Below are 26,600 nucleotides of genomic sequence, written 5' to 3' on the forward strand. Positions count from 1 at the left end.
GTACCAGTCACTTTAGAAAGTGTTTATTCAAAAGCTTCATAGCACCATCTTGTTGTTTTTTTTAAAACATCCAAATAAAATGCAGCAATTAAAACATTATTTTTCTGTTGAGCATGACACTAACTCCACCTGTGAACATACTTATGGTTGTTCTTGCTAATATAACTGAAAAATAGCGCTTCTGTGCACACAGACATAGCACTGGGCCTTGATATGGGTTACTCAGTCCTAGCTCAATCAAAGAATAAAACCAAGTGACAACCCTCCCACCACCACACACCCCCAATTCTGCTGGAAGAGAACATTTTCTAAAGGTCATTTTTAGCAGTTTAAATTCTTATGTTGCCTCCAGAACTTCAGCAAAACTGACAATGTAAATATATAAAATATTTTGGGCATTCTTTTACGGTACAAGTCAGACCACGAATGGTTCATTTAAAAGTATCTTGATGTACTTGTCCAAACAATTACCTAGCTGTTAATTCTAAAGGCCCTTTTATGGCCATCTTTTCTAGAGAAAACACTGATTGAAGTAATTCTAAGTTAATACGCTGATTTTTATTAAAAATTCAAGGTAAAATCAAAGTGCCATTGACAGCACTTTTCATACATTTTTATTATGAGGTTTTTTCCTTTTCCCTTTTTTAGCTTTGCGGGGTAGCCTGTCTGAGAGCTTTATTCAGCCAAGTCAGTAAAGCGCTATTTCCCAAAGATCCTTAACTTACATTTCAAGAACACGGACCATGCTGAGTGCTTGGTCACATTATCATTTGGCTATGGCTTCCAACCACTGGAATTCTCTATTGCATCTACTTCTGGTTGACCATTAAGAGGCAAATATTCTGTAGTTCACTTGGCTAAAGCCCCCATAGGGTCCCAAGCTGGCAAAACAATTGGTTCCTGCTGCATCACTTCCAGGATGTCTTCTGGTACATGCTTCTTATCCACCACAACTTCATACACATACTCAGAAAACCAGTCATCAGTCATGATCAGGTAACCTGCAGATAAGAACAGTTCATTACAACAGAGAACCACTACCAATACAGTGAAGCAGTCACATATACAAGTTTCACCTATGAATGATGCATTACAAACAGGACCTAGTCCTGGTCATACTTTGTACCTCTCAAGACAAAGATAAAAGCCCAGATGTTATTTCTTTATGATAACTGGATGTATTTCATGTGTGCTGAAAGAGCAAGCAAGAAGCCTGCTAAGAAAAAGACCTAGAATATTCATCATTACATTTCCTCTGTTAAAATAAACATTGAGAATACCCAAGGTGAAGACACTGCCTTAAGAAAAAAGTCATTTAAGGCAGAATATAAAATTATCCAAGTCTGGCTTGGAAAGGTCTCTGGATTTTAAGGGAAATTTTCCAGGTGAATATCCAAACCATCTTTGGCTTAAGAAAAACTTTGCTGTTTTAGTTCTTGCAGTAAGAGAATGCCATCTGCTTTCCTCGAACATAAAGCCATCTAAATCATGCTTTGGTTGAACTAAATCTTAATTTTCTCCCTTAATGTAACACTTACTACAAAGTTCAGTGAACAGTATTTGAACGGGGAGAAGAGTCATATTTACATTATCACAGTTCTTAGCAGAAAACTGCCCTTGGAAGCAAGCTATTCAAGGTGAACTGAAAATAAGAGTGGCTGGGAGAAAGAAAGCATTTAGAAGACAGATGAGAAGGCTTTATGTAATAAAGTTCCTCATGTCCTTATACAGTATCATCACACAATCAAATGAAACAAGAAAATGCCCAAAGAATATGGACAATAAATGCATCTATCTACACCATCTTGTTTCTAAAGCAAGAGATCAGATAATTCCCATAAATTAAAAACCCTATCAATTGTAATCCATGCTAGATGCCATTTTGGAAACACTGCCAAAGGGAGCTGCCTTGATTATTCTCTCTTCAGGATATGAGTTCTTGGGACACACAAAAACCTCTCCCTCCCAAGAGCCAACAAGTAATTGCACCCTGAGAGGATAATGAACTCTGCTGCTGACATCCTGTATCTCAAAGCTTGACAGTGCTGATTAAGATCACAGTGTCTGAACAAGAAGGAAGCATCAAGCAGAACTTCAGAACATGCAAATAAGTAAGGTCATTTTTTGAGAAGGCCTCTGCCTGGTGTCGCAATGAAAGCCATTATCAATTTCTTCATTAAAAGGAGACACATAGTTTATACGCAGCCATACGTATACCCAAGAGCCTGCCTGAGGCACCCCTGAGCTCTGCGTTCCATCCAGGTAACAGGCAGAAGTGAAAGAGAAACAGAAAAGTTTAACGCACTTCTGGGCAGGGTACACAGTGGACTTTCACCTCCGGCAATTAATCTACTGCTTCTACTCAAACCGTTTGTATGTTAAGGCCAGAATATGGAAGAGAACTGGGAACAGCATTGCCTTGTAACAGAACACAGCACCCGCCTACCAGAGCGTACTCCTCTCTGTGCGAGGCTGGCCCACGTTTCTCTAACTTACCCAAAGGAAAAACTGAACAGGCAGCGTTGTAAAACCAACAAGCTGCTAGCCAGGGAGATGTCAGTCAAGGACGAATGGCCTGCGAATTACTGCATAACCTAGGATTTGGGCACCTGAAAATGAAGCCCTTGGAAGTTCCCAGAGGACCTAGTACAACACACTGTGTTTGTGCTGTTACTCCTCCACAGGGATAACAAATTAACAGAGCCTTTCTGTTAGAGTGTACTTATGGGATGATACATATACAGGTATCAAATACAGGCACTAAATATCTACAGTTAAATCCCTAAAATGTCTTCATGCAGAAGAGCGCGTATGCAACAGCCAGTACAAGAGATTAAAAAAGTCAAAAGGGAGCTGACTTCTAGCTGGAGACCTATCACAAGAGAGTTCCTTTCATGCCAAAACAAGCAGATGGACCCCTCTCAAATGGATGTGATAACGTGATTTAGTGCTCCCCTCTTGCTTGCTTTTTTAAAAAAAAAAGCACCACATATCCGATGGGATAAGCCGGGTTCAAAGTTAATGCACTGTGTCTCCAGAACAAAAGAGTAAGCAGAATAATTAAACTTGCCTGTATGGCTGACAAAGTGCCAGTAAAACACAGAAAGGAAATATTTGACTGCAAAGCGACTTTTCTACCTCAAAAAACAAGCAATGTTTGTCAGCAGCTGTGTTTGTTCCTTGAGGAAAAACAGATGGGATTCCAAAAAAACCCTTTTACAACAGATATAAATGTAATTACTAAGTGTTTAGGAGAGGCATGCTAGGCTGTTCCCAGGACTTTCCTTTCTCCAGGACAAGCACTACCACAAGAATGCAGATCTGCCCACTCCACGGAATGTGAGCATGTAACTAACTTCATCCCATGATACCCAAACCAGGAGTCACAGTCTTTCCAGTCCTGCACCATGCAAGATAACAAGTGTTATCTGGTACCTTCGACTGTACTCAAGGCAAAACAAGAGGGACCCCATGTGAAAAAACACTTCCAGTTCCTACCAACAATGAGTTATTTGTCTGCTTGCTTTCTAATGACGTGAAGCCTGGTCTCTGGTGTTTTGTTGTGGGCTGTACCCTTTATCATCCCATCCAAGAAATAATGGAGTTTGGGCTTACTTGTATCCCCTACACTAGCAACTGGGCCTCAACTGGGGTGTGCCAAGTTTAACATCATTCTTGGCTGCCTCTTTACTGATGCAGATTCTGATTCACTGGATTTATCTAAGCACAGCTTCCTAATTCCTTAATGAGGCAGATAAGATTAAAAAAAAAAAAAATCACTGCCAACCTGACTCAGTGGCATAGCAAGAGAGCCAGGACAGACTACAAATCCTCACCCTCCCATACCAGCTAGTACTGGACACTGCAAAAGCAGGGCAGGAGTAGGGGGTGGAAACCCTGTCAAGTTACCTGTTCCAATGTTTGAGAGCACGCCCCCAAGGATATGCCCAGTTGCCTTTAGCTCAACAGCCAGTTTTTTGGTCATACCCAAGAAGATAATTCAGGGATTCACCTCCCTGAAAAAAAGTAGTCTGAAAGAGTCAAACCTCCTAGTTCTGATGGGATTTTCTGGTCAAGACACTTTTCCAGGCAACTCCCTAACCAAAACAAAATCTAGACAGTGAGCAAGACTTCCCAAGAGACTGTGGTCTCTACCAGTACAGAACAGATAAATGCCAGTGACCCACCCAGGAAAGCTCACATAGATGGCATGCATGTCATAGATGTATACAGGGTGTAGTCAGGGTTTTTCTAGGTTGCTCCAGGGTCCTATTATTTCAAAGGAACAACTAGCTCCTCTTAAAGAGCTCATTTTTAAAAAGCAAACCCATATTTGGAAAAGAGATAATGTCTAAGGAAGATAAACTATCACTGCAGACCAATTTGCAAATTAGGTTTAGAAAGCTGGCAAACAAATGCAACCTAATACTCAAAAACAACTAGGTAACTGTGTTAATTTACTGTTATTTCTAACTTAAAGCCTGAAGCACTACACTTCTCATTTCTAGTTGCTGTAGTTTTCTTTTTGAATTCCATGCACTAAATGAAGAAAGCCAAAAACCCGTGTGGCTCTCCACACGTATCAATCGCAGCTTCTGCAGCTCCATCAGAGCATTCACTACTGCTCCAGCCCAGTTAACACCGGCACAGAACTGCTGCTGTTCAGTCACAGCTCAACAGGTACAACTTTGACTAGTAGTGTCAGGCTTCAGTCTGCTGCACTGTGGTTTGCGAGTGATAGCCAGTATCAAAAAAATTAAGCCCGGACTTTCTCCAGTTCTAATAGAGAACAGCTCTGAAACTTGGCCAAGGACCATACATTGCTAGCACAATCAAAGTCGCTGCCAGACACCTATTACCTTCAGAAAGTCTGGAGCACTAACCTAAGTCCATGCTGAGCAGTTGTAAAGCGAGTAAGGCGCTTCCTGGAAGCATTCCTCTAATGTTAGTAGCATCTAACATCACAAACCGATCATCTGGAGCGTCTCAAAACAAAGCGTTCTGACAACAAGAGCACAACTAACCAGGAATTTTTATAGTTTATATTCTCTATTATATATAAAAGTGCTCAACAAAACAGTTGTTGGTTTGTATCTGGAGGCAAGAAAAGTTGTGACACCACTTCTTTTTAGTATTGATTTGGCTTCTTTACTGAATCCAGTATTCCAAAGTACATCTTACTACTGTCACATCGATGAGCCTTGATGGCTGAACATCAACAGTTTCATCGTTTTATCAAGACTAAAGATTACTGGAATACTTCACTGTGAATGTATACTGCTAATTCAGAACAGACACTACTGCAAGACCGAGGGGCCAGAACATAAATTAAGATGCTGTTCCAAGAACATACATGAACGGCTAACTAAAACATAGATTATCAAGAGCTTATAAATAAGATCACATCCTAAAACAGATTTTTCCAGAAACAGTCTGTTCCCAGAAGAACACACAGATGTCCTAGGAAATTTCAGCCATACCAGATCTTGTGAGCACAAGATTTGGGATCGATGTGCAACAGGAAGATGTGGTCAGCAATGACTACCGTGCTGTGCCCTGGGACACACTGAAGTCTGGCTTGACATGCTGCTCATCAGTGAGCTTTGCCACAGCCAAGTCCACATCCAGCCTGTCTCAGATAGAAGATGACAAAAATCATGGAGTTTTCCTCCCCTCCATTTAAGAAAAGCTGACTGCAGGCCACGGCAGAGCAGAGCAGCCATGCTCCCACAGCACCAGCCCCACTCACGCAGGGCTGGGGGGTCAGAGCTGGCCCCCAGACCAGGCAGAGAAGCACCCCCAAGTCATTCCCAGGCTGAGCAGGGAAACAACCAGAAGCAATTTATTAAACCACCACTCAGCTGTGACTCACCATTCTGTCCACACCGCCTGCCCATGTGCCATACCAGGCTGGCACATCCACGCTGCCACAGCCCCACAGTGCTTATGAATCATTTTTAAAGGAACAATGGTGCAGGCTGAGAACCATCAACAGGAAAGCAAGTTCATGCAGAAAACCTGGCACAAGCTGAACTCCTGTGAACTGAGTTTTATTGTTGCCAGTGCTTGTCATACAGGAGACAAACACCGCGAGGATGCTTGCTGCAGGTCATGTTTTCAGCAAGGCTTCAGAAAGGCACCCAGAATTACGATGTTAAATTTTTTTTTTAAGACAGGTTCAAAGTTCCAGTTCTAAACCTCCAACATAAGGCTTCTGTCAACTTAGTCCTCCTGCCCTTGAGATCAAGGTGTCCTGTCTGTCAGGACTTGTCAGCCTCAATCGCTTACAGCCACCTCCCAAAAATGCAGTTACCTCTACAGTTGAGCTTGCAACCACAGTGTCAGGTTTATCCAGTGACATTTCCTGCTTCTCCGTTCAATGTTTATATTTGATTTATTTTGATTAAAATCACGTTTAAAGAGAAGAATGATTGTTTTCCAGGAACACAGTGCCATAGCTCAGCACTGTTTTGCAGGCTTGTTTCACACATGTCCTAGTGAAGGACACACGGCACATCCCCTTTTCCCCTTCCACCTCCTTAGTTCCAAACACTAATTTCAGCTTTCTGTTCCCATAACTATTTACCTTTATTACCACGGTCTTCACCCCAGGAGTTTTCCACTCTCCATTTTTCAAAAGCCTCTTCTTGCCCGTCCTGTGACAAAACAAGTTGATGGCTATTCAGCAGTGAAGGACCACACAAGTTTATAGCAGCCAAGTCTAAATCCAGCACCAGCAAACCTCAGAGCTCCACTCCCAAAAGTCTACGGGCATTGGCAAGTTACAATGGTTTCTTGCTAATGGTTGGAGAAATGTAGTTTCCTAAAATACCTGTCTACCCACTTACACAACATGAGGAAGTGTGCTCAAGAAGAGTGCCTGCAATAAATATTATTCTAACCAGAAAAGGTAATTAAACTAAATAGAATTTGAACTTAACTGACAGAATTTAAGCAGCCTTCCCCATCACCTATCAGGGCATGGGGGCCTTTTGAAATGCAGAATACACAACTTGCTTGAACAAGGAATCAGGGTAAAGGAATGAGGACAGTAAAGCAACTGTAATCATTTAGATTACGGCATTAGTAAGGGCAAGTACAAACACTTGAAGAATCTAGCTGAAGGACACAGCTCCAGGTCTGGTGCTTTGAAAGGTACACAGGCTTCAAACGGGCATGAAGAACATCTGACTTCCCGTTGAGAAGCCTGCAGTATTCCAGCCTGCGCTGTGTGTGTCTGAAGTCTGGTTCAAACCCACCAAGTACATAAAAGCACTGAAAACAGCTTCATAGGCGTGCTGCGAACTGCTGCTTCCTTCATGCAGCCTCTTATGAGGCAACAGCAGGTCCCTTGAGGAACCAAAGAAAGTTATTCTTTCACTACTAAAATATTTTTAATATAAGAAACTAGTCTGCAAAACACCCCATAAATCCATTTTTAATATGCAATAGAATATTGTTGTATTGCTTCTATTCTCACTTACAACAGATGTGGATTAAACACACCTTTTGGTTAAATGCTTAATGTACATAAACATGCTTACCCCAGTTTGTCTGACAGTATCAAGAGTTGACTTATCCTTAGTCTGGTAGATCTCGAGCGTCTCACTTTAAGGACTGTCCTATATTTTTTTATGTTTTAAAACTGTAATAGAATTTTTTTAAATCTTCAAGGCCTTTTTATAAAGTCAGTAAATCCAAAGTATTACATTTCACAACTCAGTTTATCAAAGCTCCTTTAGATTTAGTTAAGATTTAATATAAGACACAACATGTTCAAACAGAAAGTAGAAACAACTTAGTCCATTTTGAATGTAGAAAAGGCTCTAAATGGCTGAACTTCTAGGATAATTTCTTTTAAATAATCTTTTGATTTTAGAGATACTATCCATCATATACTGATCTTATACACATCCTTTTCTTTAAGAAATCTGCTCACATTTGATCACATTTTCCACAACTGTAATGTAGGTATGCAAAAGAATGGATTTAAAAATACAAACCTATAGCTGCCAATGGAGTGCAATCAGTAATTGGCTACCATCAGTACAAACAGAACAGGCTTCAGCCGTGAATAAATACATTTTAAACACTAGAAAAATATAATTTTAAATATCTAATGGAAAAACAATGGAATTTTTTTTAAAGATGCGTTGATGCAATCTGATACACAGAAGTGTTAAGGGCTCAGAACACAAGAGGAACAATTATATGGAGCTGTAAAAAGGAACTCAGAAGAATTCTTATGACTCAGCAGTCCCATCTCAATTCCTCAAACTCCAGAGCTCAAGCAAACTTTTTCAGTTATGTGCAAGCTGTTATTTCTCAAGCCAAGGTCATGTTGGACAGGAAGAGATCACTTCAAAGAAACTTTAATAATGACAACTTCTGGAAATAAATGGAAAACATCAACATTGCAGATAACCCTGAGTTGTAAGTTCTCACATGGTTCTTTTTACTTACGTGCTTTGTTATACTGCCAGGATTTAGCTGTGGATTCATCTCAGTCTCCTGTCTGCCACAGAGCTATTTTGGACACCATTGTCCTTCCCTAATTATGAGTAGGTCAGAGGTCACATGCCAGTGAGCTGCAGGAGGTTAAGACTGTTGCAAAGTGCCTCCCACTGGCATTTTAACAGAAGGAGCCTCATGCTATAAGACAGGCTGGACTAACACATGCAGTGGGACATGGTAGGAGATACTTGCCGTCATACTAGATTCCTTGCTCAGCAAGATATATTAAAATCTTTATTTTAAAATAATCATTTAACATAGGTTTTCTGGTATCTAAAAAAGAGACTCAGACTTTTCCCCTTCTCCAATGAAAGTTTGCAGGCAGAAGGAAAGAAGTCCTTCACTTGTCTAAAATTCTTCCATCCTTGTTGATTATTTATAGTCCTGAACACTTGGACACAACACAGGGAGAACAGACAGCCTAGGCTTTGTGCACCTGGGTGTTGTGCCGCACATGCTGAGCTCCGGTAGAACAGCTTACATGCTGCGGATGAGCCCAGAACACAAACAAGCTGCCAGAATATTCAAATACTTCAGGAGAGGGACTCTACCTTCTCGGTGACAGCCGTCAGGACCATGGCATGGGTCATCATTGATTCTCCAAAGATCAATCGCTCTGCTTTGTTCATGTTCTTGACGGAGACGCCAAACACCAGCTCATGATTAAATCTAGTAGAAAGCCACATAAGCAATATCAAAAAGGATGCAGGGACAATTCTCACTAGTAAATCAAGGAATCAGTAGATCGCGCTGTCCCAGGAGCCCATGCACAGGGGTACAAGTTCAACTATTTTTAGTGTCAGAAAAAAAAATGCAAAACCCAATCCCTTTAGGAGTTTCTCCCACCAGATACCAGCCAATGCAAATGAGTAAGGATATTTAACAACCACTTGTAGCGTATCTTTAGAGGATTCAGATTTTAGCTAACAAGTGAAAAAAAATCTGTTGCTGCTGAACTACTCAAATATAGTCTTTTGGGGTATATAATCTGAAGCATGTACAAATTAGTTTCCTAAACAGCTACAGGACTGTTTATGTTCTAGTTCAACATCCCAAACAGTATTTTGTTTTGATTCTCTACTTACATATTCAAGTCATTGATTCCCAGCTTGCCATAGAAGTGCTTTGCAACATCACAGCCAAACCACACAGCCTACAAACAGAAGGAAGAGTCACGTCTCGGCTGTATCCCGGCACATTTTACATTACAAGAAATGCACTGCGCCATCCATGAGAAGCCAAACAAACCTCGCCATCCTTAATAGATGCTGCAGCTAATTTTTTCAAGACGTCAACAGGCTGGTTGTTATAGAGTGTTTTCCTTCCTCCTACCATGTTGCCCAGGTACTCCACTGTATACAGCCTGTTGTATGGATTCTGAGGTCGAGGGTCATTCACTAGACAGATCTGCCAAAAACCAAGATGTCATAAATTAAGGTGCAGCTCAACTGAGATTTGAGAAGGGAATCTAGATGGATTTCAGAGAACTGCTTTTGTCCCAGCTAGCTATCTATCTGTCCCATTAGCAAACAAGCTACTTGATGGAAATACTAGAGGCTTTTAAGGTTTGCTTTGTTTTTTAAGTTCACCTCCTAACTGCGGCATAGCACCTGTGCATGTTATTCCTGCTCTCCAATGACTGTCTTACAGCATTTTACGACCAATTAGGTCATTACGTATCTTGGCATTGCAACATCATCATGGAAGTGCAACGCAAGATTACAGCTAATTGAAGGGTAGAGCACAAACAGGAGAATGGGGAGAATAAACACAGGGCCATCTAACTTGGGGGAGCAGTACCCATCCCGAGCAGGTACAGGGGTGGACAGAATAATTGCAACAGCAGAAAATAAGTGGCTTAGCAGCAAAAAAAGGTCTTGGGAAGCTACCGCCTTTCAGCATGCCCAACCTTGTCCTCCATGTTGAAGTAAGGCTTCACATGCTCATTGTAGAACTGCACCGGTGTCACAGGACCGTATTTGTGATAGTTCTTCTCCTTATCCCGGAACTCCCAGCAGAAACACTCCGGAGGACTGCCCAGGCAAGTACTCACTATTCTGAATACCTGCCCAGAGAAGCAAACAGCTGTGAACTTGCTGAAACACGCAGGCCTGCCTCTCCTACCACAGCAATGCCACTGATGAATGGCTATCCCAATGTGAGAGCCTACTGGAGAAATGGGATCTTAACAGCCACCTTTGAAGAACATGAGTAAAGGTACACACGTGAATTATTTGTATCCGTCTCTGGAAATCTAGGTATTTCAACAGTTCAAAACCAATCTGAAAGGCCACAGGAAAATCAGCAGAATCTCCCTCCATTCTCATACTCTTATGTTCTCCGGTAAACCCTCAGGCAAAACAAAGTCCAGGTTACCCTAGGAATGCAGCAGCCAAAAGCAAAAGCCAGTACACTGGCCAGTCTCATTCCAACATTTTATAAGTAATTCGGAAGCTTGTTGAACAAGCTACTTCCCTGGTGTAAAAGAAACTTTACTGGTGAAAAATCAAACTGAGTCTAAAAAGGCTTAAGCGTTCAGCATCACCTGTTCCACCAGGTGATTTGCCCCATGCAAAGACAACCCAGACCTTCTAAATGCACACAGCAAAGCTTTTTACCCCTGTGTTTTCCCTGTACTAATCCTTTTTTTCCTGTAATGTTCACTTGGATTTCAAAGGTGGGCCTTTGCTTCTTTTCAAAGGCCTAGAATAATCTCCTCATCTGGTTTAATATTTTTAACAATGTCTCTGTTTAGGGTTGAGCTGGCAGGTTATATAATCTAATCCAAGATCCCCGCTGCTGCCTGTGACATCCTTTGCTGCTTCCTATTGATTTTTAGCACAAAAAGGTTGACCAGATTTCAAGTCATCAGCCTCCCTATAAATCAGAATATGAAACTGCACTCAAGCATCACTACTGTACTTTCTCACAGGGCTTATCATAAAATGTGCTAACTTGTAGGCAGCGTAACCAGATGAATGTCTTCAGGGATATTTAGCAGGACTTGCTGCAGGTGCTGTGGGGACAGAGAATTCAATCATATTTAAACAGGTTTGAATCTGTTTTACTTCAGCTGACACCAGTCTGCTTCACCTCTACCCATGTCTTGAGCACGAGAGGTCTTTTTCCTTGCAAGGAACAAACACGTTATTTTAAATAAGAGCAGGGGAGTCAAATCTCAGCTGTACCTTCTGCACTAGGAGCCAAAGCCTGTGGTTTGTGCCAGCTTTCCCAGGCTGTCAGTCTTCACACCTTCCTCTCACTGATTTCATGGGAGAGGAGACAGAACACCTTTCCCAAAGCTGGCTTGCTCCTTCTGGAGCTAGTTGAGCCAATTTATATGGATGTTAAGGCTCTGTAAGAACTAGCTTTGTGCTAGCGTGCACTTGGAGCACAACGTTCACGCTAAGTAACACCATTTGGCTGTGCACAATAGACAAACAAAGGTGTTCTTGCTCCAAGCAATTAAGAAAACAAGTGAAGAGATCAATTATGGGTTGAAACAAGGATGTGAGCTTAATGCTTTTACTGGAGGGGTGTTGGAAGAAGGGTTCACCGGAGTCAAGACGACGCTCAATGTAAGTTATGCATCTTGCTCAACTTCATTAGTTTCTAACACTACTTATATAGAACTGATACACATGCATATTCGTAAAGCAGAAATATAATTGGTTAATAGTCTCTAAACGCGCACGGTTCTCACACCCCTAATCATCATGACTAAAATAAGCATTCTATCCATGTAGCTAATTGTGTTGCTGTGCTTCAGCCTTGTAGTTTGTTACTCCCTATATTCCCATACTGCTCCCTATCTTCCTTGGCCCTGCACCTGCTTTCCCCGCAGCTATATCTTGTTACAGCCACAGCCTGTTGGCACAATATAATTACTTGGTCTCAGGATTCAAGAATAGCTCAAGGCTACCTTTCTTGTTAACTTCAGCACAGCAACTTCAGTACAATTCTGATTACAGGCTTATTCCAATACCAGGCCTGGATTGTGCAGATCTTCGGAGATTCTAAAGCCATGCTTCTGCAGCGGGACCCACATTTATTTCTCAATAAATATGTTAAAAGATCAAATGTAAGCATTTGCAAATGCAAATCCCTAAACTACTATAAATATTTAATTTTGCACAGACTGCACAAAAAGTAGCATTTGCTGTGGATACACCCACAGTACCTCAGATAACCTCAAGTTGTGAGAGATGAGGCTATGAAAACAAAATAAGCAAGAAAAACACCTAAAAGGAGAGCAATGAGCAAGTGGGCTCCAGCCAGAGGAAGGAAAGTGACCGAGACAGAAGTCTCAAGTTAACAGAGGCAGTGGAGCCTGGGAATGGCCTCCCTCAATTGTTTTGCCACCACACCCATCACAGGCCATCTCTTAGTATCTCACAAGCTTCCTCTATCAATAAATAAAATAAGCAGACATTTAAACTAAAAGGTGACTTATATCTTGGTTCTAGTTGTCACTAGAGTGATAAGGCAAAGATATAGTACCTTGTGCTAAAAACCAAAATGAACGAGGAGGGGAAAAGGACACTCCTGATAAGGAAGAGTCTACAAAGGAGAACAGTAAAGGAAGAAAAATTCAATCTTATGCACTGCACTGATTCCGACTTCTGACCCGCTGTGCACTGGTTTGATAAGAAGAATGTTTATACAGTTTTGGAGTGACTATTTAATCTTGTGTCGCAGTACAACTGCCCCATTTTAACTATAGCGCTGCTTCCCAGCATGAACAAACTAAGTTTTACTACGCAAAAAAAAACCAACTTCACAGAACAAAAACTAAGTTCTGCTTTGCCACATAAAAAGAGATGCAACAGTACTTATATAAACAAATGAAAAAAAAAGAGTGATCTCAAACCTTTAAAACTAAGTGTTTTTAAAGTATACAAGGCAGGTACAATCAAACATTTCAGCTACAACGTTTACTGAAAATAAATCCACTTGAGCTGCAAACTGTTACTACTGCAGAAGAAACAACCACATTAACTGCAGAGAATTAAGCACAATGTTTTTACAGAACAGACAAACTGCAGTTACTAATCCTTTAACACCAGTTCCAGGATCCCTTGTCAGAGGGCAAGATGCTCTAAACTTCTAAAATGAAGAGATTTTGCTGTGAACTGTATGTCATTGCCCTAAAAATGAACATCTCTAGGAAGCTTTTGATGTCTGCTGTAAAATCCTCCAAGGGCTTTTGGACACACACACTGGATGCAAGTTATATTAATTAACTTTTGAACTAAGTGCGGATTGGCAACATAATGGGGTAGGCTCAAAGCACAGAATTACCGTCGATCTTAAGGAATACATTTCATAAAAGGTTTCCTTTCATTAATATAACACAAGGAACACTAATCTTTTTCTTAAGCAAACCTGAAAGTTAGATAAAAGCAGCTACATGTTTTGACGTGAAGTGCAAAGATGAATTTCCAAACCCCAAACCAACACATTAACACTTGTGTATTAGCAGAACTGCCCGAAGCTTTACAGAAATAACCCAAGGAAGGTTCTGTCTAATACTGATGTTTACTGGGTTACAGAAAAACTAACACACATAACCAAAATATTTGATTTCTTGAGTTGTCTAAAGATAGACATTAAAACCACTGGGTCACTTTGCATTGTATGTTTGAAAAACATGAAATATATACTTTTTTAAAACGCACGCACTCGGTCAAACTAAAACAGCCTGAACTTTTAAAATTACTTTTGGCTATTTACGGATCAACTACAAGAACTACTTAATGAGAAAAATGACGCCACTTTGGTGTGCCCAGATGGAGGGCCACTACACACACTGCATACTACAGGCTTGCTGACTGATTTGATTTTGAGTTGATTCACAGAGCCAGAAACAGACACTGTGATTACTTCCTCGCTGCCCCACAGCATCAGCCCACCACTGGGTTCAGCCTTCTGTTCAGCTCAGATCTCTTCCAGAACACAAAGAATTCCCTTCTGTGGTTCTTTTCTGCTCTCTTGTGGGAAATTTCTGTAACAACACTTGTGCAGTAACATTTTACATTCCAAGCAATCGGAATGCAGTTTTCAACCTGCCTCTTTCCTACTATTTATAAAAGCCTGATAGGCCACTATTTTGATCCCTCAAGATACAAAATGCTGCTTTCCTACAGAAAAAGGAAGACTTCTAAAATGTCATGGTTCTGGAATCTATAAATTCAAAAAACTTGTCTGGAAGTACTAGAAAAACTCAGGATGAGATAAGGAACAAAAAAAAACTTCAGAAAAATCACTTGAATACCTCCAAGTGCACTGCCATACAAAACATTCCTAGTTAGGCAAACAAAGGCACTTGTTTTGGCTGATTCAACTGCTATAGAACAAGAGTAAGCAAAAAACTTCAACCATTCTAACCTCATGCTCCAGGAAGACTCATGTCACACAAGTTATTTACCTCTTCTATCATCGTGTCCATTGCAGCACAGATTTCTCCTTTCATCATTCCAGTCTCCACCATATTTCTTAGCCGCAAACAGTATTCTCTCATCTGTTTGAGGAGAAAGTAATTTTATTATAAGGGTATGACAGGTGCCACCCAATCAGTTTTTAGGACTTCCACTCTGGTTGTTTCAAGCACCTATTTTATTCTTCACAGCATGTTTTCAAAATTAAAGGAAAATCCTTTTCAGAAGGCTTTGTTAGATATTGATCCTTGAAAAAGCCCAAGATAATAGAATGATTTAAAAGGGAAAGATCACAAAAAATAAGCAGAAATTAACAAGCAGTTGCAACTCAATTACTGTTTTCCAACTGCTGATTTGAAGCTTATAGCTGTTAGCTCTTCTTAAGGCTTGCTTTCTCTTGGTTCCGTAACTGGTGCTGCAACATCCATACACATCACCACCTCTGTGACTCAGAGAACAGACTGTCTTCATACTCCAAAATTTATTTTGCAATTCTAATGCATAATTGATCTCTTAGTTGATAAAAAGAACAGAGCATTTCCCCACTGCATGCAGGATTGCAGCAAGAAGAGCACACGCTTCCCATTACTGTCACCATCCATAAGGCCAGGAACAGTGAGTGGGGCTCCCTCAAGACCAGCTGGTTTGCCATGTTCAAGACTATAGAATAACATTAACACCACTCATTATATCCAAGCTGGTTTCAGCACATTTTACATGTTTTATCTGGATTTCAGCAGGCAATTTTCCCTGAGCATGTGGCATACGAACCGGAACAAAATAAAGCCCACTATAAATAAAATATGCTTTAATTCACTTTTTAAGTAGCTACCTACACTAGCATCTTCCCAGATTAATTCATTTCTGTAGTTCAGGGCACAAGCTTGTAGCTTCCTTCACACAAGGCTGCACAGTTCTACACTGAAAGCTGATTTTTAAGATTCAGTGTTTTCAAAATACTTCTTTTTATTTTCCATCAAATTTGGCAGTAATCTCTAGAAACCTTGGCATACTGGTGGATGAAATATTGAGGGGGCAGAAAAAGAGTCACCTAGACACTGAGTGCTAGTTTTGCAGAAAGACTTAATCAGCCATACATAAAAGATTAACTTTTTGGAGATTTGAGGATTAGGAACAATCGCTACTAAAACCACGTCGAGTACTCTCAAGCTACTGATGCCTGGCAATGGACATCTCCTATAAACACACATTCCTGCTCCATGTCAAGATTAACATCAGACTTAGCTGAGACTTTAGGCCGTTTTTTGAATAAAAGCAACTTATGTTGCTGAGACGTGCTTATACTTTGGTCAATAAAGAGAAGTTAAGGTGGCTAGGAACACTTGGAGCAGGTTCCTTCCCATCCCCTCCCCTTAATTATATCATCTAAATCAATTTTTACCTTATGATTCAGTATCTCATTCATCCTTCTAGTAGCCTCTGTGGTATGAGACTCCGGGAAGTATTTCTTGGGTACAACACCATACTTTTCTAAAAGAAAGTAGTAAAACTACAGGTTAACAATTTATCTTTTCCACACAGTAGATGCTAATGCTTTGGCTTATGCCCAGATAAACGCTAAGTATAGCGGGGTTTTGTGCAGAGATAAGGGAAATTCTTATTTAAAGGTTACAAATATTTAAAGTTTACATTTTAACTTGTGACCAAATCTCGACCTCTGATCTGCATTCCACAAAGTTCCCAAAAAGTGGAACCCCTGAACTGCTTGCTATCATTTAATTCAACACTTAAAAAGTTCTAAACAAATTAGTGCTTTTTAAGAAACTCTTTTCACCAGAAAAAAAAACAGATTACTTGAAAATTAAGCTCCTGAAGTATCTCCTAAAGAACTGGGCCTCTTATGAAATATTCCATCTGTTTTACCTAATGCTAAGTGACTAACTTCCCAGTTTCCTTTCCTCCTCAGCATTTATAAAACACCATCAGCAGCTCAATTGCTTCCTACATTATGGTAGCAGTCAAAGATCATACAATGCAAGGCTCAATTTACAGCAGCATCCAAAGTCTTCTCTGCCCTGATTAAATATTTATAACAATGGGGGGTGGGGGAAGTAACCTCCAGGCTTCAAAGAAACAAATTCCATTTGTGATTCTAAACTTCTATTATTGGCTTGTTGATTTACAAAGGCATCAAATGGTTTCACAAAAGAAATGAAAGCAAGTGTTGGTGTAATCCAGACACAGAGAAGATCTCCTTAATCAGCATAAGTAAGATCCTGATTAAGCAGGATCTTTATAAGGCCAGCATTGCCACATTCCACATCATTTCCCTTTCACTGATCTTTATTATCATCTTTCTTCAGGCTATAACTCTTAAGTAGTTCTGCTTCTGCCTTGTAGACACACCCTAGCCTGGCAATGTTTTTCTGTAACATGTGCCCTAAAAATTGTATACATGGATATAAATAAACAATGTCAAGCTGACGATTGAAGTAAGAGGGGATTGAACCTTTCTGCTAAGTGGAAGGTCTGGGATAGCTAATTACTTCTGTTGATCTTTTGAGCTTTTGTCATCATCAGCAATATGCAAGAGTGAAGATCCCAGACAAGATTTAAGCCTAATATTTACGAACTGGCATGGAAAAGGTCTTCAAATAAAAAAGGTAGTAGCTAACTGCATCATGTTCCTTAGCAAACTCCCAGGTCTCAAACTCAGTTTCTTCTTCTGCTTCATTCCTCATCTCTCAAATCAGCATGCAATTTCAGGAAGGTCTCCTAGTGACCAATTCTCTTACCAATAATGTTAACCAACATATCCCACTGTCCACCATCATTTGTGGGGTTGGAAAGCAGAAACTGTACCAGCCTTCCTTCCACCGGCTCCTTTTTCTGAGCTGTTTCCACAAAGGCATTTAAAAAGTAGTAACAACGTTCAACCTGAAACAGACAGACAGGGAAAAACTCTTAGGTCTGACATCTTACACATTAATTCCAGAGTACTCCGTTCTTTGGAACTCCTAACTAGATGAAGCTACCTTCTGCTCATCCACTGAAGTCCTTATTTTCCCTCTAGCATTCCAGGGCTTACCCTATAAACTTCTTTCTGTTACAGACCAAATAGTTCGGAGTCAGTTAGCACAGAGCTTGAGGGTAGAGGAACAGGAAGTGTGAAAAAAGTTATGCAACGAAGCCTGGCCCAAACTAGCACTAGATTTTTCTTGATTTCCCTTAGGGGAAAAAAAGCAGGCACACAGCTTGCAGATCAGTATGTCACAAGCACAACTGAAACCTCGACAGAAAGTTACAGTCACTTCCCCTGAGCCTCCCACCAGCAGCTTTTGAAATACACAGAACACTTGAAAGACTACTGCTATTCCAAAACATTAACGTCTCGACAACTTTCTTCTCAAGCCGAAAGTCCCACTTTGCTCAACCTGCGTTTAAAACACTTAAAGAACTTTTGAAGTTTCTTCTCATGTATGTTTTCCACCTGGATTAAGACAGCCCAGCCTAAAAGAAATTCTGTCCCAATACTAACACCCAATTGCGTAAGCCGTCCTAGCACAACCTGCAACCTGTACTACTGTACCTTATCCCAGAAAAAGAGATACGACTGGCTGAATTCAAACTCCTCGATGTTGTATTTCTTCATGAAAGGAAGACGCATTGCATTGAGACAGGAAAAGATCCAACATCTCCCTGAGAGATCAAAGGACCAAGAATTAAACTGGAATGTCTGTACTCAAAAGCTGTGTAACTTTTTTAAGCACAAGATTCATGACACGGTTCTGCCTCGAGCCTTTGGCCCGCTGTTCTGGCGGGGATTATAAAATAGAAAAAAGCTCCCAAGTTTGGAAATCCTTTGCTGCAAAAGCAGGTTTCTCAACTGATTTTATCTGATACTTTACAGAAAATAGGCAAACGCTGCAAGTCTAAAGACTCTTATTAACTCAAGGGGATGCTGCAGGGATTCAGCCTCGCTCCAAAGCCTGAAGAGAGGACTCTGGAGGAAAGCACGGCTCCCAGGAGCCTGGTCAGCATTACATCATTCATTCCCAAACGCTGGAGCTGCTGAGGAAGCGCTCCCCTCCTCACCACCAGCACCCACCCCCAGGCGGGGAGCCCCTTACCGGAGTTCTTCTGGTTGGTGACAGGCTTGCCCTCCGCGGGCACGGCGTGCTGGAAGACCTGCACCGTGTCCTGCACCACCTGCCGCTGCAGGCACACCTCCAGCGGGTCATTGACCGTCGCCACGTTCTGGGCCAGCAGGAACTGGGGCTCGGCCCGCAGCCGCCGGGTGAAGGCGGCCGCCTTCTCCGTGCTCAGCCCTGGGGGGCAGGGGGGCAGCCATCACCGCCAGGCCCCCCAGGTACTGACCCCCGCCTCCCCCAGTGCCCACCGCCCCGGCCCCATCGCCCAGCTAACGGTGCATCCCCTCGGTAAATCCCCTGCCTGCTCCCACAGTAACGCCCCCCCACAACAGGGGGCCCTCACAGATAGCGGGCGTCCTCACAGACAGGGAGGCCCCAGACAGGGGGGACACCCCCCCCACCACCGACAGAGGGCCCATCCCCGTCCTGTGTGTCCCCCCCAGACACAGGGACCATCCATCGTCTGTTTCCCACCCCGCCCCCTCACCCCGACAGGGGGTCCGTCCCCATCCCCCGTTCCCCCACCCTCCCCCCCCACAGACAGGGGGTCCGTCCCCATCCCCCGTTCCCCCACCACCCCGCCCCACAGACAGGGGGTCCGTCCCCATCCCCCGTTCCCCCTCCTCCCCCCCCACAGACAGGGGGTCCGTCCCCATCCCCCGTTCCCCCTCCTCCCCCCCCACAGACAGGGGGTCCGTCCCCATCCCCCGTTCCCCCTCCTCCCCCCCCACAGACAGGGGGTCCGTCCCCATCCCCCGTTCCCCCTCCTCCCCCCCCACAGACAGGGGGTCCGTCCCCATCCCCCGTTCCCCCTCCTCCCCCCCCACAGACAGGGGGTCCGTCCCCATCCCCCGTTCCCCCCCCTCCCCCCCCACAGACAGGGGGTCCGTCCACCCCACCCATCCCCCGTCCCCACAAACAGGGGGCCCATCCACGTGTGTCCCCCCTCCCCAGACAGAGGGTCCGTCCCCGTCGCCCACACCCCACCCCTCCCCAGACAGGGGGTCCATCCCCGCCCCCCCTCACAGACAGGGACCCCCCAGCCCGCCGTCCCGGTAACAGCCGGGCCCCACCCCTCACCGCGGGCGTTCATGGCAGCAGCTGCGGGCAGGGAGACGCCGCGCACGGCCGGGCCCACCGCAGGTCGGGCGCTGAGGCGGAAGCGGCTCTTATAGCCCCGGCACCGGAAGCAGGAAGCGGGGCCGCGCGGCGCGCGGGGGCAGCGGGGCGCGGGGGCGGACGGCGTGCCGCGAGGGACAAGCTTGCTGCGGCTGCGGCGTGGCTCCCTCGCCTCGTACCCACCCGCCCCCCCCACACCTCTTTTCCAGAACGTTCCGCCGGTGCCCGCGGTCTTCCCCGCCCCGCGGAGCTGCCGTGCTGACGGCTGCTGTGCGGCCCGAGCGCGGCCCTGCGGCTCCGGGCACAGCTGCCCCTCAGGGCCCCTGTGGCCACGGGCGAGGGAGGCCTGGCGGCTGTAGCCCTGGCCCGCTGCCCCCGCTGTCCTGCAGCCCCCGGGGGCCGAAGGGGAGGGCTGGCAACGGCCTCTGTGGCGGGCGGAGGCCCGGTCGGGTGCCAGGGAGCATGAGCTGGCCCCAGCATGGCGCGGTGGTGGCTGTCCCCAAGCGCTGGTGAGCGCTGGTCAAGGACACACTCCAGCTCTGAGCAATGCTCTGCTGAGGAGCTGCCCCGCTGCACTGGCAGGAGTATTTCCGCATCACAGGTTCAAATTAATTTACAGCACAGGGTGTTTGTCGACGCTGTTACTGATGTACCGTTCCAAGATGTGATGAGGCCTTAAAAGCTTGCTGGGACCTTGAGAAAAATGCCTGCGTGGCATATTTGTTGGGGGAGGGATGGGAGGTTCTGCCGTGCCGGAGCAGTGGCACTGACGTTTCCACCATGTTACCCGGCGCGGGGGGCTGCCCTGAGACCTGCGCTCCGCAGCGGCAGCGCTCCACACCAGGCAGCTCTCACCCCAGCCAACAGACGCTGAGATACCGGTAGGATTACCGGTAGCATTACTGGGACGGAGCTGCAAGTTGGGTGGCCACCACCCCTGGCACCCTGTGGAATGGCACTGTAGGACAGGGCCAAGAAAGCAGCTGCCAGCTCAACACCTCTCTTTTATTTGTGTCCATTGACATTGCTATCTGTGGCCAACCAGTACAGATTCCTCTGCAGACCAATCCACAACCCCCATGCCTGACTGCACGTGCTTACTTTGTAGGAATAAATATAGAGGGCAAGATTTGGCAACAGCTCAGGCAGCCCACCCCCCCGTGATGGTGCTCTCAGCAGTACATTAGAATGAACAGATGCAAAGAACCACTTATATTTTGGCAAGACCATATAAACTTGACCCCAAAAAACTTGTTTGAGGACTGTGTCTCATCATCTCACTCAAGGACTTAGTTCCACCACTAGAAATTATGTTCTCTGGGTGTGCACAGGAACCTTGTGGTCTTTACCTGCAGCAAAATGAAAAGAAGAAATGAAAACCCACCTATTAGGGAAACAAAACAAGCGATCGGAATTCACCTGGGTCGCATTCAGCTCCAGAAAGCTTGCAGCAGGCTGGTGGCATCCCATTATGTTTTTCCCCACTGCCTCCACACAGGCATAGCCAGAACCTGGCGATGGCCAGGGCCAGGGCAGGAGCCATGGGGGGGATCTGCCTGGATCCTGCTGTGTTCCCATGGACCCCTCTCTGCTGGGAGAGAAGGTCAGAACAAGAGCTCAGGAACTCGGCCTGGCTGGGTTTAGTATGCCGAGTGCTCTTTTGTTTCCCAGGTTCTGCCAAGGCTTAAAGAAGGAGGTTCATTTGGAAGGTGCATGAGTAAGCAGTCAAATACTTACAGAGCTGTTTCACTTGATCTTTTGAAGCACTGAAAAATAAAGAAACAGCATTGTTACCTTTCCTGACCATAGGGATATTTGTATGAATAACTTGCAAGTGTGTAATGCCTTCCACCTTGAAATATCTAATATTTGATTTATCTACTGGTAATTCTAAAGCAGGAGGTAGTATGTAACAGTTGTCTAACAGTGGAAAGCAATGCTACAAAGTAGAACAGAAAAGGTAGAAAAAAACAGGGCATTGCAACAGAACAATACTATTTTTTTTGTAGGAAACTAGAGCTTCCCATACCTTGAAAATTTTATCTTTTCGAGCCACAATTCCAAAAAGTACCGTGAGCGTAACCACCACGACAGCAGCAATAACAGCTTCCTTGGGAAAAACAGGGGTTTTAGCTGTCAAGAGAGAGAGGAGGTTGACCGTGTGATAGACCAGTACAGCCATACAAAACAGAACATTTCACAGAACTGTGGAGAAACATATTTCTTTTCCCACGGCTGTCACTGCTGATTTGAACTTGTTCTCTCTGCCTTCTGCAGACTGACTGTGTGTGGTGTTAGTACCCTGGAAAGAGCAGAGCCCAGGCTGTACTTTAGTGAACTGAAGGAAGAGTTGCAATGTCAGTCCCTGAAGAAGATCCCCAAGGCACTCTTACACATGGCAATACAGGTGTCCGGAAATCTCACTGACACAGCTAACGTCACTTTCCTCCCTGTTCCGAGAGTGCAGAAAGGAGAGGGGCGTGGGCCGTCGGTGGGAAGTGGATGCCTGGTGGGTCACCTCACTTAGCATCACCTGTCTGAGACCTGAGCATCCAGCCCCAGCAAGGCTTCCACCTCCCTGTTGCCCACAGGGCTACAGTCACTTGTGGAGGACAGCTTTTCTTGCCTTAAGCAGCTCTTTTGGCATGACAGAATACTATGGTTGGAGTAAGTAAGGACTTCAAATAAGCAAGTAAGCACCGAGAAAGACCTAAGGTGCTTTAAACCACACTTGAATGTGCCCTGTCAAGCATGGGAAGTGAGGCAGTGGGATAAACCTGCTTCAGGTCACGCTTGCCAAATGCCTTTGAATAACAGGTAAAGCAGGAAAGGCCCTTCCTGGGGCTGTGGTCCCAGGCACAGATGCAAGGAGAGCTCCTTGCTATTGCTGTGCCCTCAAAAGTTAATGCAGGGAATTTACCACATTCCACTTCTTAATATAAATGGATTGCTATAATTATAAAAGAGAATAGGAAGTTATTTGCAAAGCTTATTGTTTGGCAGCAGCCTCATTACCTTCAACTATCAGGTGGAAATCTTTTCTCCCCTCTCCCAAAGTTGAGTTCACCACACAGGTGTAGGTCCCGTTGTCAGAGTTCTGTACTTTATAGATAGACAGCTGAGAGACCTCGCTGGTCTGGTACAGCTGGTGACGATTCTGCTGTAGGGTCAAGATGATGTTGTTCTTATACCACATTGTTTGGGCTTGAGGGTTGGATTTGGTTTGGCAGGTCAGAGTTACATCTTTTTCTTCTTCCGTTTGGAGGGACTCTTCTCCAGTCAGCTGAGGAGGAACTGTTCACAGTAATGCAGTTCAACAGGTCATTAACAATGCTGCTCACCGTTTAACACCAAGCCCCCTTTGCACATCCCGCGTGCACCTTATTCAGTGGGGTAACACATCACAGTTGTGCAGCTTTTCGTGATTCCCGGGAATCATCAGGGCAATGAATGGCCGAGAGTCACCTCCGTAACTCCCCTGCCCTGACTTGTATCCTTAGGAAAGAACCTAGGTGGAGGCAGGGACGTACCCAAAACATCTTACTTAAAGACTCACCCACTCCCTATAAAAGAGTCATTAGATCAGGCCATAAGCACCACTGTGGAAAGGGAGTGTCTTATCGTGTGAGTTATCTTCTCCTAAATGCATTTTTTCTTGATGAAGACAGCGTACAATGGTGCAAAACACCCTGCCTTCAGCTAGTGCCCAGACACCAAGGTGCTCAGCCCGTGATTTCATCCCACCCCAGCTGCTCCGCGCAAATATCCACCGCTGCAACTCACACTGGACATCCATGGTCACAGACACCTGGACAGACTGGTCCCGCGCCAGCTTGCACGTGAAGGTGACTCCATTGTCGGACTCAGTGACTGGGGATATGCAGATGTTACTGATGTTCACTTTATTCCCATCTTTCAAATCCACTTTCCCCGCTCCTCGGTACCAGAGCAGCTCCTCGGGCTGGCTGCTGTTCTGTACTAGGCAGGAGAGGGAGACAGCAGGGCCGGACATTGTAGTCAGGGAAAAGTCAGCAGCGTGGTTGTTTACGGACAGTTCCAGACCTACAAAAGGAGAACAAGGGCACTAAGCGTCCTAGCACCTTCCCACAGGAGCTGCCCTGCTAGCTTCTCCAGGCCTTGACTTTGGAGGAGGGATTGAATTTCAGGCTTCAGTTTTCCGGTGGGACTTTAGTTCTCAGACAAGAAGTTGTCTTTGTCATAAAGCTCCCTTATTTAAAATAAAAGTCGGGCTTTTACATCTGACTGCAAGAATGGCAAAGCCTGACCTTTAATAACCAAATGTCTGTAAACCAGCAGTGACCATGTAACACACACAGCAAAATCATCCCCATCCCGCCAGTCTTGCTCACCCTCTTGCTACAAACCACCATTGCAGCATACCTGTGCCCTCAGGTTTTGTGCCCATGGTTTGATACGCTGGTTTTTTTGTCAGTGCTGAATGTGCTGGAGAGTATAAATTGGTTAATCAGCCCCTCAGCTGTATCCTGGCCACTCTGAGTCTGGATCTTGAGGAGTTGCAATTTGTCTAACATATAAACCTCAGGACACACTAAATGAAGATCCAGTATTGGAGATGCATTTTTTTAATGGACTGAAACTCTCTACTGTAGCCTGGCTCATAGGTTAATGAAACAAAAATACAGGTCAGAATATAAAGGCACTGTAGTCCTGTGAGTATAAAAAAGTCTGAAGCTCCCTGTCTCTTCCCAGGTATCGCACTTTTCACTGCTTAGAGCAGCTTTGAAAATGGTGGCCTCGTCGTCCTTGTGCAGCCGCTGCAATAATGTTGGAAAACGTTGAGACTTCCCCATGCCCTTCTCCGCTACTCTCAAAACCAGAGACCAGCTTTCAGGCAGTCCTCTGGGGTGACCTCCACAACCTCTGAAAGCTGGGTGCTGGTGTGGCACGTCACCCTGGCTGCTGCCAGCCCGGGACAGTTTTGCACGGTGACATGATGGAGCTTGTACAAAGCCACCACCGCTGTTTTCTGCTGCTTACCTGTGGCTACGCATGCCAAAAAGCAAATGGCAAGGACAGGCGCTTCACAGGGCACTGCGGAGCTGCTCCTCTGCGCCATCTCGGAGGCACCCAGCTGGCGTCTGTTAGAGAGAGGGTGACCGCGTTGTACCTCTGCCCCGGGGCTGGCAGCGGGTTAATTGCTGACACCCTGGGGAGAGCCCTCAAGGCTGGAACAGGGTCACCAGGGAATAAACAGCGTCGGTTTGTTGCAGGGCCTTTTCCAGCTCGGAGCGGAGTCAAGGGGGTTTTACATCTCTCATCTCCTACGTGAGTTCGTCGCCTCCTGTCACCTGCCCGTCGGGAGCCTCTCTGGGTCGTAGCACCCGACTTACCTTGGGAAGCGTCTCTGGAGAGGCTGCTCCTGCTAAGTAACACACAGCTCTTTCCCCTCCTTATTTATAAGGTCTGAATCTTCATATTTTATGATCGCTTGGTAAGAAGTGAGTCCATAAAATGGGTTCAAGGCCTTGTTCAATTCCTGGATTTCTGAGCTCCCAGAACACCAAGAAAAGTATTTGCTGGGCTCTGCTGGCTGTTTTATGAGACCTGCCGAGGCAATGAGTAACTAACAGAGAGTTCCTGCATCGGCTATAAAGACCTTCAGCCAAAAATAATACCTTTTCCCTCTCAGCTTTCTGAGTGTTCACGACACTGTTCCAGGCCGTAGGATGTTTATCATTGATTATCCCAGAGCAGGAGTGGGCTCCTTTGCCCCTTCCCGCCCAAAGCTCTGTCGCCGTGTCCTCCTTTGACTGGAAAATGTGGAAAAGGCACCAATTCAGACTTTGAACTGCATGTTGGCAGAGGAGAGAGCAGAGGGACTGTCCTGCTCACTGGTGTGTACCCCCAGGGTGTGCTTGCTCTTGCAGTTAGCTCAGCCCTGGGCGTCCCCAGCACAGAGCGAGGGTCCCCCAGCTGCTGGGACAGCTGTGTGGGGTCCCCCAGCCACTGGGACAGCTGTGCCCATGGGCTGTGTGTGGTCTCTCAGCTGCTGGGACAGCTGTGCCCACGGGCTGTGTGTCAGCAAAGGGCACAACCGAAGCACTCGGCTGAAACAGCATCTGAAACGGCCTGCTTACACTTCAGCAGGCTGACGGTGCTGTGGTTGCAAAGGATGGGATCCTTGCAGCCTCTAGAACATGTTCCCACTGCTGTCAGTGTCCCTGCAGGCATGGGGCACGTCACTCGTCGGGAACGGGCTCAGCAGAGCCATAAAGTGCGTTTTGTGGACAGGAGGTGCCTGAGACACGTCCGCGGCATTTTTGTCACCTGTAGCCACGGTGGCCCAGCTCAGCAGCAGAGAGGTGGACAGCGGGGGCTCCTGCTCCGGGGCTGGCTGTCCGCAGGGGGCACAGGAGCGTGCCGCACTTTTTATTTG

The 26,600-nt window shown here is 45.0% G+C and overlaps 2 protein-coding genes across 2 annotated transcripts; both read right to left on the bottom strand.

Moving 5' to 3' along the window:
* Window positions 1-7: 7 nt before the first annotated feature.
* On the bottom strand, window positions 8-20,273 carry BLMH (bleomycin hydrolase). The gene is made up of 12 exons (XM_080383892.1): window positions 20,144-20,273; window positions 19,043-19,240; window positions 18,502-18,611; window positions 17,708-17,849; window positions 16,354-16,442; window positions 14,942-15,034; window positions 10,424-10,579; window positions 9,763-9,921; window positions 9,600-9,667; window positions 9,066-9,183; window positions 6,587-6,656; window positions 8-1,001 (listed from the first exon to the last, which is right to left on the bottom strand). Exons 1-12 carry the CDS (start codon window positions 20,154-20,156, stop codon window positions 850-852), a joined length of 1,368 nt encoding a protein of 455 aa, XP_080240018.1. The 5' UTR covers window positions 20,157-20,273; the 3' UTR covers window positions 8-849.
* Window positions 20,274-20,412: 139 nt separating this feature from the next.
* TMIGD1 (transmembrane and immunoglobulin domain containing 1) lies at window positions 20,413-26,497 on the bottom strand. Its single transcript, XM_080384659.1, has 4 exons — window positions 25,202-26,497; window positions 23,966-24,244; window positions 23,198-23,476; window positions 20,413-22,315 (listed from the first exon to the last, which is right to left on the bottom strand). Exons 1-4 carry the CDS (start codon window positions 25,278-25,280, stop codon window positions 22,122-22,124), a joined length of 831 nt encoding a protein of 276 aa, XP_080240785.1. The 5' UTR covers window positions 25,281-26,497; the 3' UTR covers window positions 20,413-22,121.
* Window positions 26,498-26,600: the final 103 nt, after the last annotated feature.

This window comes from Falco punctatus (assembly GCF_963210335.1).
Source record: "Falco punctatus genome assembly, chromosome: 1".
NCBI lineage: Eukaryota > Metazoa > Chordata > Aves > Falconiformes > Falconidae > Falco > Falco punctatus.

Bases quoted from the DNA above. Each gene is read 5' to 3' on its own strand.
- BLMH (XM_080383892.1), bottom strand. The intron at 18,612-19,042 runs GTAAGGGGCTCC...TTGATCTCTCAG, and splicing joins CACCAACCAGAAGAACTCCG to GGAGATGTTGGATCTTTTCC. The intron at 10,580-14,941 runs GTAAATAACTTG...TTCTCTGGGCAG, and splicing joins TGGACACGATGATAGAAGAG to GTATTCAGAATAGTGAGTAC.
- TMIGD1 (XM_080384659.1), bottom strand. From the start codon at position 25,280: ATGGCGCAGAGGAGCAGCTCCGCAGTGCCCTGTGAAGCGCCTGTCCTT. The intron at 24,245-25,201 runs GTAAGCAGCAGA...CTCCTTTTGTAG, and splicing joins TTTGGCATGCGTAGCCACAG to GTCTGGAACTGTCCGTAAAC. The intron at 22,316-23,197 runs GTAATGAGGCTG...CTCTCTTGACAG, and splicing joins TTTCCACCTGATAGTTGAAG to CTAAAACCCCTGTTTTTCCC.